The sequence below is a fragment of the Peromyscus californicus genome, unplaced genomic scaffold (genome assembly GCF_007827085.1).
Source record: "Peromyscus californicus insignis strain IS unplaced genomic scaffold, ASM782708v3 Scaffold_24__1_contigs__length_46423439, whole genome shotgun sequence".
NCBI classification, from domain to species: domain Eukaryota; kingdom Metazoa; phylum Chordata; class Mammalia; order Rodentia; family Cricetidae; genus Peromyscus; species Peromyscus californicus.
The window spans coordinates 5,534,116-5,546,707 of NW_026294535.1; the positions used below are offsets into that span (position 1 = coordinate 5,534,116).

The window sequence follows — 12,592 nt, forward strand, 5'->3', positions numbered from 1 at the left end:
CTCTTCGGATTTTGTCTGTTAAGCCTGAGAGATGATTTCAATCATTTAAACCTTGATCTTGATATAAAGGAAACTACAGTCTCTTAAGGGGGAACAATGGCGGTGCTGAAGAACTGAGGTAGACAAGTGAAGGGTCACTGCAGAGAAAAGGGAAATCAAAAGAAAAGGAGAGGCCGGAGCATCTAACAGCGACAATTGGTTCTTTGAAAGTTTAGTCCAGGCCTGGCCCTAAATGGCCAACTGAAGCTTTAATTCTCTGGTTGACTTTAGCATTGTAAGGAACTGAAAACGTTTGATTGTTTGTTTATTTACTTATTTGTAGTCCAGAGAATGCCAGCATGGACAGTGAGGTGCGTCAGGAAGTGGATACTCTACCTCTGGAGAAAGGAGGTAATCCATGGTGCCCGCCTTCATATTATCCAATGCTTCGTTACTTGGAACAAAAACGGTGTATGGGCCACCAACACCACCCTCATCTAGGGCCTGTTCAACATTGGTTGCCTGCATTTGAGAAATCAAATGTTTTATTTTTGTTCATGCAAATTAATATTTGAAGTAGTGGCCAGAAAATACGTAAAGTTGGCATTTCTGCTGATTTTTACAAAGGACTTAACCAGTGTTTTTCTGAAATGTACGAAAGGGCATACCTCTAACAAAGATCTGAACTTGCTGTATCTTGGTTGTAGCATTTTCATTATGGTTTGCTGAAAAGAGAGATTTTGCTGAAAAGTCAGTAAGAAAATCATAAAATGATTTAGGGAATATGAACCTTAACATTAAGAGACATGGCAGGTTAGTGTGAAAGCGTGGGCACGTATAAAGGACTTTATATAATGCTATGCATTCTGCAACTGCTTTGATTTGACCAGTCATCCAAATCTGTGCATTCTACTGCAGTCTCTGGCCATATCATGCAAGACAGGAAGAAGAAATTCTTTACAACTCTGACTGCTCTTCATGCAGCACAGGTGTGAACTGCCACGACAACAGAGCACCAGGCTGAGCTGTCCCATATGACCATAAATGAGGGTAAGAAAAATCCATGAAAACATTCCCAGCATGGCTTCCTTTCTCTCTGCAGAAACACTCAGAAGTCTACTGAAAATTGACAAGTTGTCCTGTCTTTTCTTAGCTTGAGACCCTCCTTGAAGGCTAAGTGCTGGCAAACACTTTCTTCTTGGATGTGAGTTTCCAGGCAGCAAAGAAGGTGGACATGGGCTGACCTCACTGATACTTGACTTGTCTCACCTTGGGGTTGCTCTCAAGTGTGGCCTCTGTCTTGTCCATGGCTCTGTCAAGGATGTGTATAAGCCCATTTGAAGCAACGATGTTCCCCTGGATTATTTTCACTTTTTTGCCTCCACGAAGTTGGAGCTTTAGTTGATTGTCCTAAAATATCAAAGAAAGAAAAAGTAAATAATATTAATAAGGCATTCTGGAAAGAAAACAATTAGAAGTCTGAAGTCCTGTGGCTGTGAGACTTGGAAGAAATCACATGATCTTACATGAGGATGAAGACGTCTGCCTGACTCACCTTGCACTGTTTCCACTAAGTTCAAATGAGATAGTGTATGTCATCACCGATGAGTATCACATGCAAAACTTTGGGCAAGTCAGTGTAGGATTTCCTCCAATAAGCTGCAAGTTCCACTAGGGTGGAACAATCCAATTGATTGCATTGCATCTCTCGCTTTAATACAGTGGTTTTCAACCTGTGGTTTGTGACCCCTTTGGGAGTCAAACAACCCTTTCACAGGGGTCACATATCAGATATTCTGTATATCAGATATGCACTACAATTCATAACAGTAGCAAAATTACAGTTATGAGGTAGCAACAAAATAATTTTATGGTTGGGGTAGCCACAACATGAGGAACTGTATTTAAAGGTTGCAGCATTAGGAAGGTTGAGAACTATTGCTTGAATATATTGCACAAAGAAGGTACACAATGCATACATTTGTTGAATGAGTGACTGGAGCTAATTGCTTCTTCCTCTTATGTGACTCTTAAGAATTACAGACAATAAATATCAATGAATGAATACATGGATATATGCATGTCCCATGTCATATGCACACTGCTCTATCCTGTTCTCACATCATCCAGTCTCTCACACATAGTGTAGCAGATTGGTGTCAGTTAGATCCACACTTGAATCCTGGCTCAGATATTTTCTGTGTGACCTCTCCACTGTCCCATAGGAAAAATAAGGATTCTCATAAGCCCTCTTTCCAGAGTTGTTTTACATAATGCAAATAAAGATTTACACCTGTACTTAGCATGGAAAGAACACTCAACAGTCTGACAACTATTGATACTAGGTGAAATACAACAGCCTAGGACACAACACACACACACACCTATTAATCACAGGTCCCCAGCTTAGTAGTAACACAAACAGTTTGTGAAGGGAAGTGAGGTAGTCTTATTAAAAATAGAAAACAAGGCCGGGCGGTGGTGGCGCACGCCTTTAATCCCAGCACTCGGGAGGCAGAGCCAGGTGGATCTCTGTGAGTTCAAGGCCAGCCTGGACTACCAAGTGAGTTCCAGGAAAGGCGCAAAGCAACACAGGGAAACCCTGTCTCGAAAAACCAAAAAAAAAAAAAAAAAATAGAAAACAAGCAGAATGAACAAAGACAATGGATCAATGCCAGCAACCTAAAGCAAACACATTCCACTCACTTCCTTTCCTAAGAGGAATGCTGATGTTTTGGGGCCAGGGCTTCCAGGAAGCAGGCTCACAGCACTTGAACTTCATGGTGGTGGTAAACCAGCCTGCCTCCCTCTTAGGCTTGAAAGACATTTTATAGTAAAGACAAAGTAGTTTCATTCCTATTTTTGGTTAAATTGATTTCTCTAGGATTGGGCTATGCCCCACCTGTAACCTTAACTACAAATGGTTCTGTACTGCCTCTTCCAGGAAACAACAACCATGTCTTTGTTTCAAAGGGTTATTATGACCACCTCTTGTTATGACCACCTTGTTATGACCAGCTTGCAACCATGCCTTTGTTTCAGGAGGTTGTTATGACCAACTTGTTATGCTTATGTTCTGCTCCTGTTTTCTCGCCAAACCCCCCATTTGGAAACCCCCTACTCCAGAACTATAAAAACCCTTATCTCGCCCATGCCCAATGCTGATCTCTTGAACCTCACCATTAGGGAGAAATAGCTCATGTACACGCACCAAAAAAAAAAAAAAAAAAAAAAAAAAAAAAAAAAGCTTGCTTTAATTAATTGCTTGCTCTAATAATTTGGCCATGATGATGGGTCAATGGTCTTTCTCCTCACATCTGTGGGATTAACAGTGGCAGCTGAATGATGGTTGCCTTGAAAGCTAACTCAAGCCAGACCCAAGCCAAACACTAGAGTCCCCCTTTTTTGTAACAGTTTTTCTAACTCCCTCTGGCCCCCTTGTTGCCCTAGTGTGTCACAGGAGTGAAATTCAGAGAAATTCTGACCTCATCCCTGTTGAAGATTTCCCCTGACTTTCCAGTCAATGTATAGAAGATGTCTGTGTCGTTCATCTGTTCCATGCTCATCTGCCCAGCAATGATGTGGAGCTTCACAAAGTACCGAGCAGCCTCGCTGTCCATCAAAAGCTCCTTTACCTAAGAAAAGAGAGCCAGCTGGGATGATGTTTGAAGGAAATGAGTGTTTATAATCCATTCCATGCCTCATTCATCATCAAAGACACCCAAGCTGGAGTGCCCTGTGGGGCTCTGTCAGACAGAGATGATGCTTCAGGTGAGCACAGGCCTTGAAGGGAGTGGAAACCAGAGTCAGAGTTGATGGCCAGTACACTGGCAGACACCAGGGGATGCCCCCCTAGAACTGACATGGTACCTAGGGGAGAAAGAGGGTACCAGGCCAAAGGATCCAGGAGGGGGACCAGAAGGAAAGCTTCTCAAGGTTTTTTTTTTTTTTTGAATGAAAAGAGAAGGTAGCCCGAGTGCTGGAGCCACAGGTGTGTACCACCCCAGGCTTTTAAAAGGTGCACTTAGTTAACACGATTAAAGAGCAGACCATCAAAAAGAAAAAGCAGGTAGAATGGAAGGATGATGCTTGTGAACAGTAAACTTACGGGACCAAGTCTGCGTTTCTGTTACTACTCCATAGTCAACAGTCAACACATACTTTTAAAATGAATTCTGTAAAAATTTCATATACTAAAGAGGAGGACTCCCCCCACCCCCACCCCGCCACCGCCACTGCCCAAAGTGCCTTGGATGAAGGCTTGTGACGTTGTCCTTTCTCCACAGCAGAAGAGACACAGGAGATTTCAAAAGCTTATGCCAGGTCCCTCTCTCCCTCTCTCTCTCTCTCTCTCTCCCTTCCTCTCTTCCTCTCTGTCTCTCTGTCTCTGTCTGTCTCTGTCTCTCTCTCTCTGTCTCTGTCTCTCTGTCTCTGTCTGTCTGTCTCTCTCTCTCTCCCTTCCTCTCTTCCTCTCTGTCTCTCTGTCTCTGTCTGTCTGTCTGTCTCTCTCTCCCTTCCTCTCTTCCTCTCTGTCTCTCTGTCTCTGTCTGTCTGTCTGTCTGTCTGTCTCTCTCTCTCTCTCTCTCCTCTCTCTCTCCCCCTGCTGCCTACGGGTCAGGATGCAAGCTCCTAGCTACTGCTCAATCACCATGCCTCCCTGTCACCACGGCCCCCTCCACGATGGTCATGGACTCACCCTCTGAAACTGTAAGCAAGCCCCCAGTTAAACGATTTCCTCTATAAGCTGCCTCGGTCATGGTGTCTCTTCACAGCAATAGAACAGTGACTCAGACACCCAGCATCCTTATCTTGACTGTAATAGAGGTTTCTCACTTTAAATAAGATACTGCCTGCTCAGGCCTTTTATGTTGGCCCCTCGGATGGGGTTGTTTTAGATACTCACGTCAAATCCTTTCAGTGCCATGTCTGAGGGCAGCAGCACTGTGAAGGGTCCCAGGTTGCTCAGTGGCCAGGCATAGGTTCTGTCTTAAGAGTCCAAACACACAACGAAAGAAAATGTCATGAGGGTCAGAGGTGCATGGGAAGTGAAAGTGTTAGGGTGTGTGTGTGTGTATGTGTCTTGTGTCGGGCCGGTCTGTTCTGTTGCTCTGTGGTGTCGTTGGTAAACTGAGACTCTCTAAGAGCAGACAGTACTGTGATGTGCTGGTTTTACATATTCCTGGAACTCTCTAAGACTTATCTGTGGCTTCTGGATGCTCTGCCATGAAAGGGCGGGGTGTGACAAGGTCTTTGGACACTCCCTACATCCCTGACCATGTACCTGGCTGGCTGAGCTGCTCATCTTCACCTGTAAGGAAGCAGCCCTTGGTTCCATCCAAGGGCAGCTCAGAGGAGCCCACCATAGACTTCCTGTTCCATGGGCGCCCTCTTGAAAAGCAGAATATTTGAACAAAGGACCTTGCATTTGCATTCTGCTCTGAGCCTTGCAGGTTACTTACATAGCTAGCGGGTTTCCATCACCCAGGGGATGCTGGGACTTTACACCAGGCTCTGTGCTGTCACATAGGAGCAAGATGCCTGGGGAAGGTGAAAGGTAAACAGGGCTCTGTCTAGGCAAATGTTTGTATGTGGCGTCGATTCTTCAGAGGACACTCTGCACTTCCTGTTCTCATGTAGTGTCCTGGGATTGCTGCAGGGTTCTTCTCAAGCCCAACCACGTCTGAAGTGCTTGATTCTCCCTAGGAGGCCTTGCAAAGAGTAGAGTATCACACAGGAATGAGAGTAAAAACTATTCAGAGAACACAGCATTGGCCTGCAAGGACACTGACTTCTTTACTGTGTCCTTTCTGGGAAATCGTTTTAGCACGCTCGGCCAGTTCTCACATCAATGCTGCCATTTTAAGGTTTCTGTTTGGTCAGGTCTGTGTTTTATATTTTTGCTGATTGGCCGAATCCATGCTTGGCTGAGGTCTTACCCAGTGCTCTGATGAGCTGTGATGTCCTGTCCTTCAGAGGATGGGGGAATGGTTTGTGGAAGGCATTTGGGGACGCATGAGCATGCTTTGTGCTATCATGCTGCCTAGGGCTCCAAGAATATCTGTTACCACTACGGGTTAATTAGTAGCTTCCAGCTAAGGGTGAACACAAGCAAGATTTGTCCAAAATTCAAATGACACCTTCCCCGCTGCACATGGATACGACCATGGAGCTTTAGTGATTCTCTATTCTCCGTGTTCTCTGCCAACGTTTATTCATCCTTGAAAAACATAGGAAGTTTAGGCAAAAAGGGACAATCTCTTACATCAGTGGCTGTCCCTCGCGCTCTTGTTGCTAGTCTGTTAATCTATGGCGACGTCATGACCCCGGCCTCAGTTCTCTGGCTATTAATCTTGTATTGCTCATCTGCCTGGCAACAGCTGTCTCCTTGGAAACAGCCATCTACTCTTCCTCATCCCCAGCATGGCCTATCCCTACAAGGGTGAGCCCCAGTGTACCAGCTTCGTCTGTCCCTTTCTGCCTGCTTGTGCTTTGCAGAGGCCCTGGCTTGAGAGAGGGGGGGCTGCCCTTGAGGAGGAACTCTACATACCCAGGACCGAGATGAAAGAGGTCAGCCTTCCCTGCCACATTCCTCTGGGTTCAGTGTTCAATTCTCTGAGTCTCTCCATGATGCTTCCATAGCAGGTCAGGCCGTCGCCCATGTAACCTTTCTGGCAAGTGCATCTAGAGAGAGGGTGGAATCACATTCTCAGGGCCTTGGGGCCATTGAGCTGAGAGGACACAGCCCAATGCTTCATTTCACAGTTAAGGAGAGCCATATGATGGACGGGACTGGAGAGGCCGGGAGAGGCACAGACTTAGTGAGCCGTCAGCGCAGAACCTGGTTGTTTTTCCAGCAGGGGTTTAGAGACTATAACACACACACACACACACACACACACACACACACACACACACACACACACACTTATAAACACTGGATAGCTTTGTATGTTCTTAGTAGAAGTAATTTGCAGAGTGCAGTCCAGACACCATCCACATAAGAACCACTTGTGATGTTTGCAACAAATGTAGACTCAAGGGCCTCCATGCACGACAAGCTACCCAGGAGGCTTAAAATCGACTGCCAACTTGGTCGGCTCTAGAGCCACCTTGGAGGCAAATCTATGGACATGCCTTGGTGAGATTATCTAGCTTAGGTTCACTGAGGAGGGTAAACCCACTTTAATCGTGGGGGGCACCACTCACTGGACTGGGATCCTGGACTGAACAAAAAGGGGAAGGACTGGGCACAAGCACTCATCACTCTGCTTCCTGATCACAAGTGTCCTCCCTGCTTCCTGACCACAAGTGTCCTCCCTGCTTCCTGATCATAAGTGTCCTCCCTGCTTCCTGATCACAAGTGTCCTCCCTGCTTCCTGACCACAAGTGTCCTCCCTGCTTCCTGATCACAAGTGTCCTCCCTGCTTCCTGATCACAAGTGTCCTCCCTGCTTCCTGATCACAAGTGTCCTCCCTGCTTCCTGATCACAAGGGTCCTCCCTGCTTCCTGATCACAAGGGTCCTCCCTGCTTCCTGATCACAAGTGTCCTCCCTGCTTCCTGATCACAAGTGTCCTCCCTGCTTCCTGATCACAAGTGTCCTCCCTGCTTCCTGATCACAAGTGTCCTCTCTGCGCCCTGACTGCAGATGCAGCTGTCTCCAGCTCCTGGTGCTGTGACTCCCCAGCACCATGCCTCGGAGCCCACCCCCACTCTGAGTCAGCTCTCCTTGCACGCCCTCTCACTGTACTGTAAAGCCTGATCAGTCTGGTTATGTGATAAATATCTACTTCCTCTCCAGTGAGAGCAAAGGCTTTGGGTGTCTTTGTTCATGGTGGTCACTCCAGAATGTAGAACAGGGCCAGGTCTTTAAGACATTCCTGATCAATCGTCACCCACTAAGCAGGAATTAAGTCAAATATATATGCTTGAGGAGCCAGAGAAACCACAGAAATTTAATGCAACAATTTAGTTTCGTAAGAAAAAGAGGCGAAAATGTGTTAGCTGTGGCATGCTGGCCGATGTCTAAGAACTGACTCTCAAGGGGCGGGCGGGAAAGCATTGACTGACAGCATTTGACAATCTCAGCGGTTTATCAGTGTACCTTGGCTAATTTCAGACTACTAACATGGTGTCAAGAAGTCTGGGAAATTCCTGAAAATGTAGCACTCGGCTCTGAATCAGGTGGCACTGGCAGCCGCCTGCCCCTTTTCAGAAGACTTCACAGCTGAAACCGAGACAGTGTGTAGGAAGGTGAGATTGACGAGGATCCGGGAGATAAATGAGGGACCAAGCGGGAGGAAGGGGAAGAACTTTCCAGAGAGTAGAGCTAAGGGAGCTGCAGAGGTACTGGTAGGTTCCCACCAAGCACAGAGGTGATATGTTTGGGGCTGTATCCCAGAGAATAGCTACACTCTCACGAACCCATCTATGCTCTTGGAAAACAGATCTATCTTCAAGTCTGTGGGACAAACCTCTCAGAATCCTGTTGCCTGGACTGCAGCCATGGTCTTTTAACTGGACTTTCTGCCTTTCTTGTTCTGTTCTCCAATCCACCCTTCACTGAACCTCAAAGTGATTTCCTCCAAAGAGAAACCTGTTACCGAATGTCCCAACCCACCTGACTCCTTCTCTTACAGAATAATATACAAGAACTGGGCCCACCATAAGCCCCAGAAGCGCTAAACTGATACATGTTTTAAATAGGATCTCACTATGTAGTCCAGGCTAGCCTCAAATTCTCAAGCCTCCTGCTCCAGCTTTCCAAGTTCTTCGACACAGTTGTACCACACCATACTTTGTTTTCTTTTAAAAGGCTGATATGTCCTTTCTCTGACTGCCTCTACGGACAGTACTGACCCTTCATCTGACCGTTAAGTGCCACACCATACTAATTAAGGAGTGGGAGCTAATGAAAGATTACAGCTCTGTGAAGTGATGTGGTCCTCAACCATGGAGATTTAGTCTCAGTACAAGCCACACGGGCTGCATCTGAAGACAATTGCCAGGACACGATGTGGAACTCTTGCCAGCTCCTAAGGATCTTTCTTTCTGCCAGTCCTTATGAGGTCAACGGCCTGTTTCATGGGAAGTGAGAATCCTGTCTTAATGGCCTCAGCATTGAGGAATGTAGGAGACATAACTATTTTAAATTTTTACTTTAAACCTCAGGCCAAAGTCCAAGCCTTTGTGATGGTTTTCTGACTTGAATATTCTCAGTTTTTCTGTGGTGCAAAGAGGTGGAACCTTCTTGCCTCTTTGGTGAAGAGTTTTTTTTTTTATTGAGTATAAATATCTTCCATGGTCTTAAGGCTTTAAAAACACCCACAAGCCGTTTGCATTTTATGTTGTGTGTCAGCATTAGTAACTCTGGATGTTGTGTAAGTTGAGCTGGTGTAGTTATTCCAGAGATCTTAGATCAGCTGCTTCCTTCATTTCTTTTATTCCAATCACTCAGGAGATTTCAACAGGAGAATTTAGGGAGTGATAGGTTAGGAGCTGGGGACATGTTAGGTCATCAAGGTGGAGCCTCACAATGGGATTAATGCTCTTAGGAAAGGGACTTGGAGCACTCACCAGCCCCCTTTCTACTGGACGTAATGAACAAAAAGACCTGACTGCTGATCCAGAACATCACTAATGTTCACCACTGTTGCACTTTTGTGTGGTTGGAATGTGAAACTTGCTGTTTTCAAGCTGACGTTTCAGCCTGGCTCAGTCTGGCTCGGGTTCTTTTCAGTCAAGATGAATTACATCAGTGGAAGCTCCTCTCCTCTACCTATTGCCCCTCATTTCCTACCCTACTGATTAGTAGAATGGGAAGTGACGCCTATCACAAGAATGACACCATTTGCTCTTTTTAGCAATAGTAAAAATAGAGTTTAGAGAGCAAATGTAGCCAGCTCTTCATGGGAAAAGGTGGTCTCTTGCTCTCTCCTAAGGTAAGGAGATTGTGTTTAGAGTTTAGACTTCGTCAAGATGACCCTAGTGATGAGTGGTGGAGTTTACATTTGAGCCCTTCTTCCTGATTGGTGGTCTCCTGTTACTAATGGTATGGGTTTGAGAGTCTGCAGAAACTTGCTGTGTTGAGACATAACTTAACAAATCCTTTAATCCAGATCAACTATTGTACATTGCTCAAGAGACAACGGCTTCTCCTTTTACCAATCTCGTCCAGTCAGACTTTCTGTCTTGGCCTCTTTAAGGTGCAGATGTTTTGCTTTCTGGGGGAGGAAAAGGTAGGAAGGCTGACAAGTGGCGCACACGGTCCTAAAATTCATTGTTGGTTCTAGTGAACACCCTAAACACAGGTTTGGTTGAAGCTCACACTGTTCTGTTATTCTGTTTTCATTTTTCTATTTCTGTCTTTCTGAACATGAAGGAGAGAGATCCTATTAGGTGGTCTGCTCAGACTTTCTAGCAGGGAGGTAAAAGGAACATGCTGGTTTATTTATCTCTCCACTTCCCTAGACTTGGAGGAGGAGGTGTGCCCATGTATTCATGTGTCTTGAGGGCCAGTGTACCTCAATGCATGGCTGTGGTTCGCTGGTGTGTGTTATTTCTGTGTAAGTCTCTGCTCAAGGCAAGACAAAGGTAATTTCATATGGTCCTCGTCACAGTCCTGATTGGAGATACAGTTCTCTCCACTCTATGGCTTAAGAACCATTAGCTCATGGAGGTTAAGTGACAGAGTTGTAATGTAAGCACAGGGGTCCTGATATCCAAGCCTGGTACTCCATCCACATCTAGTATATTTATCTACAGAGAGTGCGATGACATAAAATTCATCTGAGAAAAACCCTGCGCACTGAAGACCCAATTATAAAGGATAAGCCTTGAGAAAGTTGAAGTGGCTGGCTTCTGGGAGGAAAGAGACAGTTTTATGATTGCCTGATTAGATGTAACCACGGTTTTGAGCTCACAGATGAAGCATATGTCCTTCATAGAGGTGGATGGCTATGAGAACTAAGTGGCACAGACATTGGTCTGAGAGTCTAAGGACATGGGTTATAGCTTCCGCTCAATCCCTAGTGAAAACACAGCACGCCCACTTGGAGTTTGTACAACAGCATTTCCTCACATCACTGTCCCTCAGCTCTAATGAGTAGACATCACTTTTGTGTACACAGGCATGTAGTGTCCCCTTTCCAAGGGCATGCACTGGGGAGGTACCAAAGCCATGATTTAACCTCATCTCTCTCTCTCTCTCTCTCTCTCTCTCTCTCTCTCTCTCTCTCTCTCTCTCTCTCTCTCCCCTCCCTCTTTCCCTCCTTCCCTCCCTCCCTCCCTCCCTCCCTCCCTCCTTACTTTCTTTCTTGAGACAGGGTCTCATTAAGTCACCCTGGCTGCCTTGGAACTTGCTGTGTAGACAAGGCTGGCCTCAGAATCACAGAGCTATGATTGCCAAGTGCTGGGATTAAAGGCATCTGCCACCATGCCCAGCTTAACCTTCGGTCTTTAAACTCTCCTCATCATTCCCCTCCCACAATGAAAGTTGCCCCTGCCTTGGGAATTCGCATCCAAATGTTTTCCCTCATGGTAAACTTGCTCTAAAACTTGGTGTCCAGGAAATAACCTCTCATGCTTATTCACTTTTTCCAGTCTTATTCTGTATCATTCACAAGCACTGTCCCAGGAATGTTGAAGCAGGAGTGTATGTTAGTGGCCTAACTACTGCAATCCCAACAGCCATTTGTTTCCCCAGGTACAGCAGTTTCCTTTGGGTTCTGTTCCCTTAAGCCCAAATATTGGGCCAAGTCAATGCTCAGAGTATTCTCACAGTCATCAGGCAGGAAATAAGTATTGACTGACTCACCAATTAAACAGATCTAAGGAATACTTATTATGCCCCTTACTACCTGGGATGGAGTGGATATAGGGCTGATTAAGAAATGCTCCACCCCCCCAAAAAAAAAGAAAAGAAAAAAAGAAAAAAGGAAAAAAAAGAAATGCTTCCTCTCCTTCAAGGAACTTACCACATTGACTGGTTCCCACTTCCTCCATCTGGGAAAGATCTAGTGAGATGGAGAAGACTTACTGGGTCTGGCCTGGTGCGATGGTGCTGCAGTTCGCATTCTTATGACATGGGTTGTTTGATTCACAGACGTTGGTCATACTGCACCCCACTCCTGGTACAAAATCACGGTAATGTTCTTTACACTCGCAGTGAGACTTTAAGAGATGGAGAGAGAAAAAACAAAATGAAACAAACAAACAAGCAAAAAGAGATGGAGAGAGAAAACCAAACTGGACTCCAGTTAGTCTCATCAGCTGCTACTCTTTAATCTATATGTATATTCTCCCACAGGCGATAACAGTAAACAGGACTGAGTGTGGGCTTACACAAAACACTTGTCAAAATTTCCAGAAATAGAACTCATGGTTGTATATCCTTCCTGTTAGAAAGCTCATATCCCTTGTTTGCAAAGTTTGGATTTTTAATTTTATTGTTTTCTGAACCTTAACCCCACACATGAATCCCTTTAGACAGCTTGTAGGTCAATAGAGGATGTCATTCAGATGGGAGGTACCATTCCTCTAGAATACTGGTTTTCAGTGGAGGAGGAGACCTGGACAATATCTAGAGAAACTTTTCACTGTTACAAGAAGAGGTAC

General features: G+C 45.4%; 1 protein-coding gene across 1 annotated transcript in view; it reads right to left on the reverse strand.

Moving 5' to 3' along the window:
- The window catches only part of Stab2 (stabilin 2), a 177,669-nt gene that overhangs the window by 129,127 nt on the left and 35,950 nt on the right, over positions 1 to 12,592 (reverse strand). The window contains exons 9-15 of the mRNA XM_052753018.1: positions 12,015 to 12,148; positions 6,527 to 6,660; positions 4,883 to 4,965; positions 3,465 to 3,614; positions 1,249 to 1,389; positions 648 to 704; positions 376 to 501 (exon numbers count right to left, since the gene is read on the reverse strand). Of these exons, the coding sequence (XP_052608978.1) occupies positions 376 to 501; positions 648 to 704; positions 1,249 to 1,389; positions 3,465 to 3,614; positions 4,883 to 4,965; positions 6,527 to 6,660; positions 12,015 to 12,148 (825 nt within the window). The remainder of the gene's footprint in view (positions 1 to 375; positions 502 to 647; positions 705 to 1,248; positions 1,390 to 3,464; positions 3,615 to 4,882; positions 4,966 to 6,526; positions 6,661 to 12,014; positions 12,149 to 12,592) is intronic.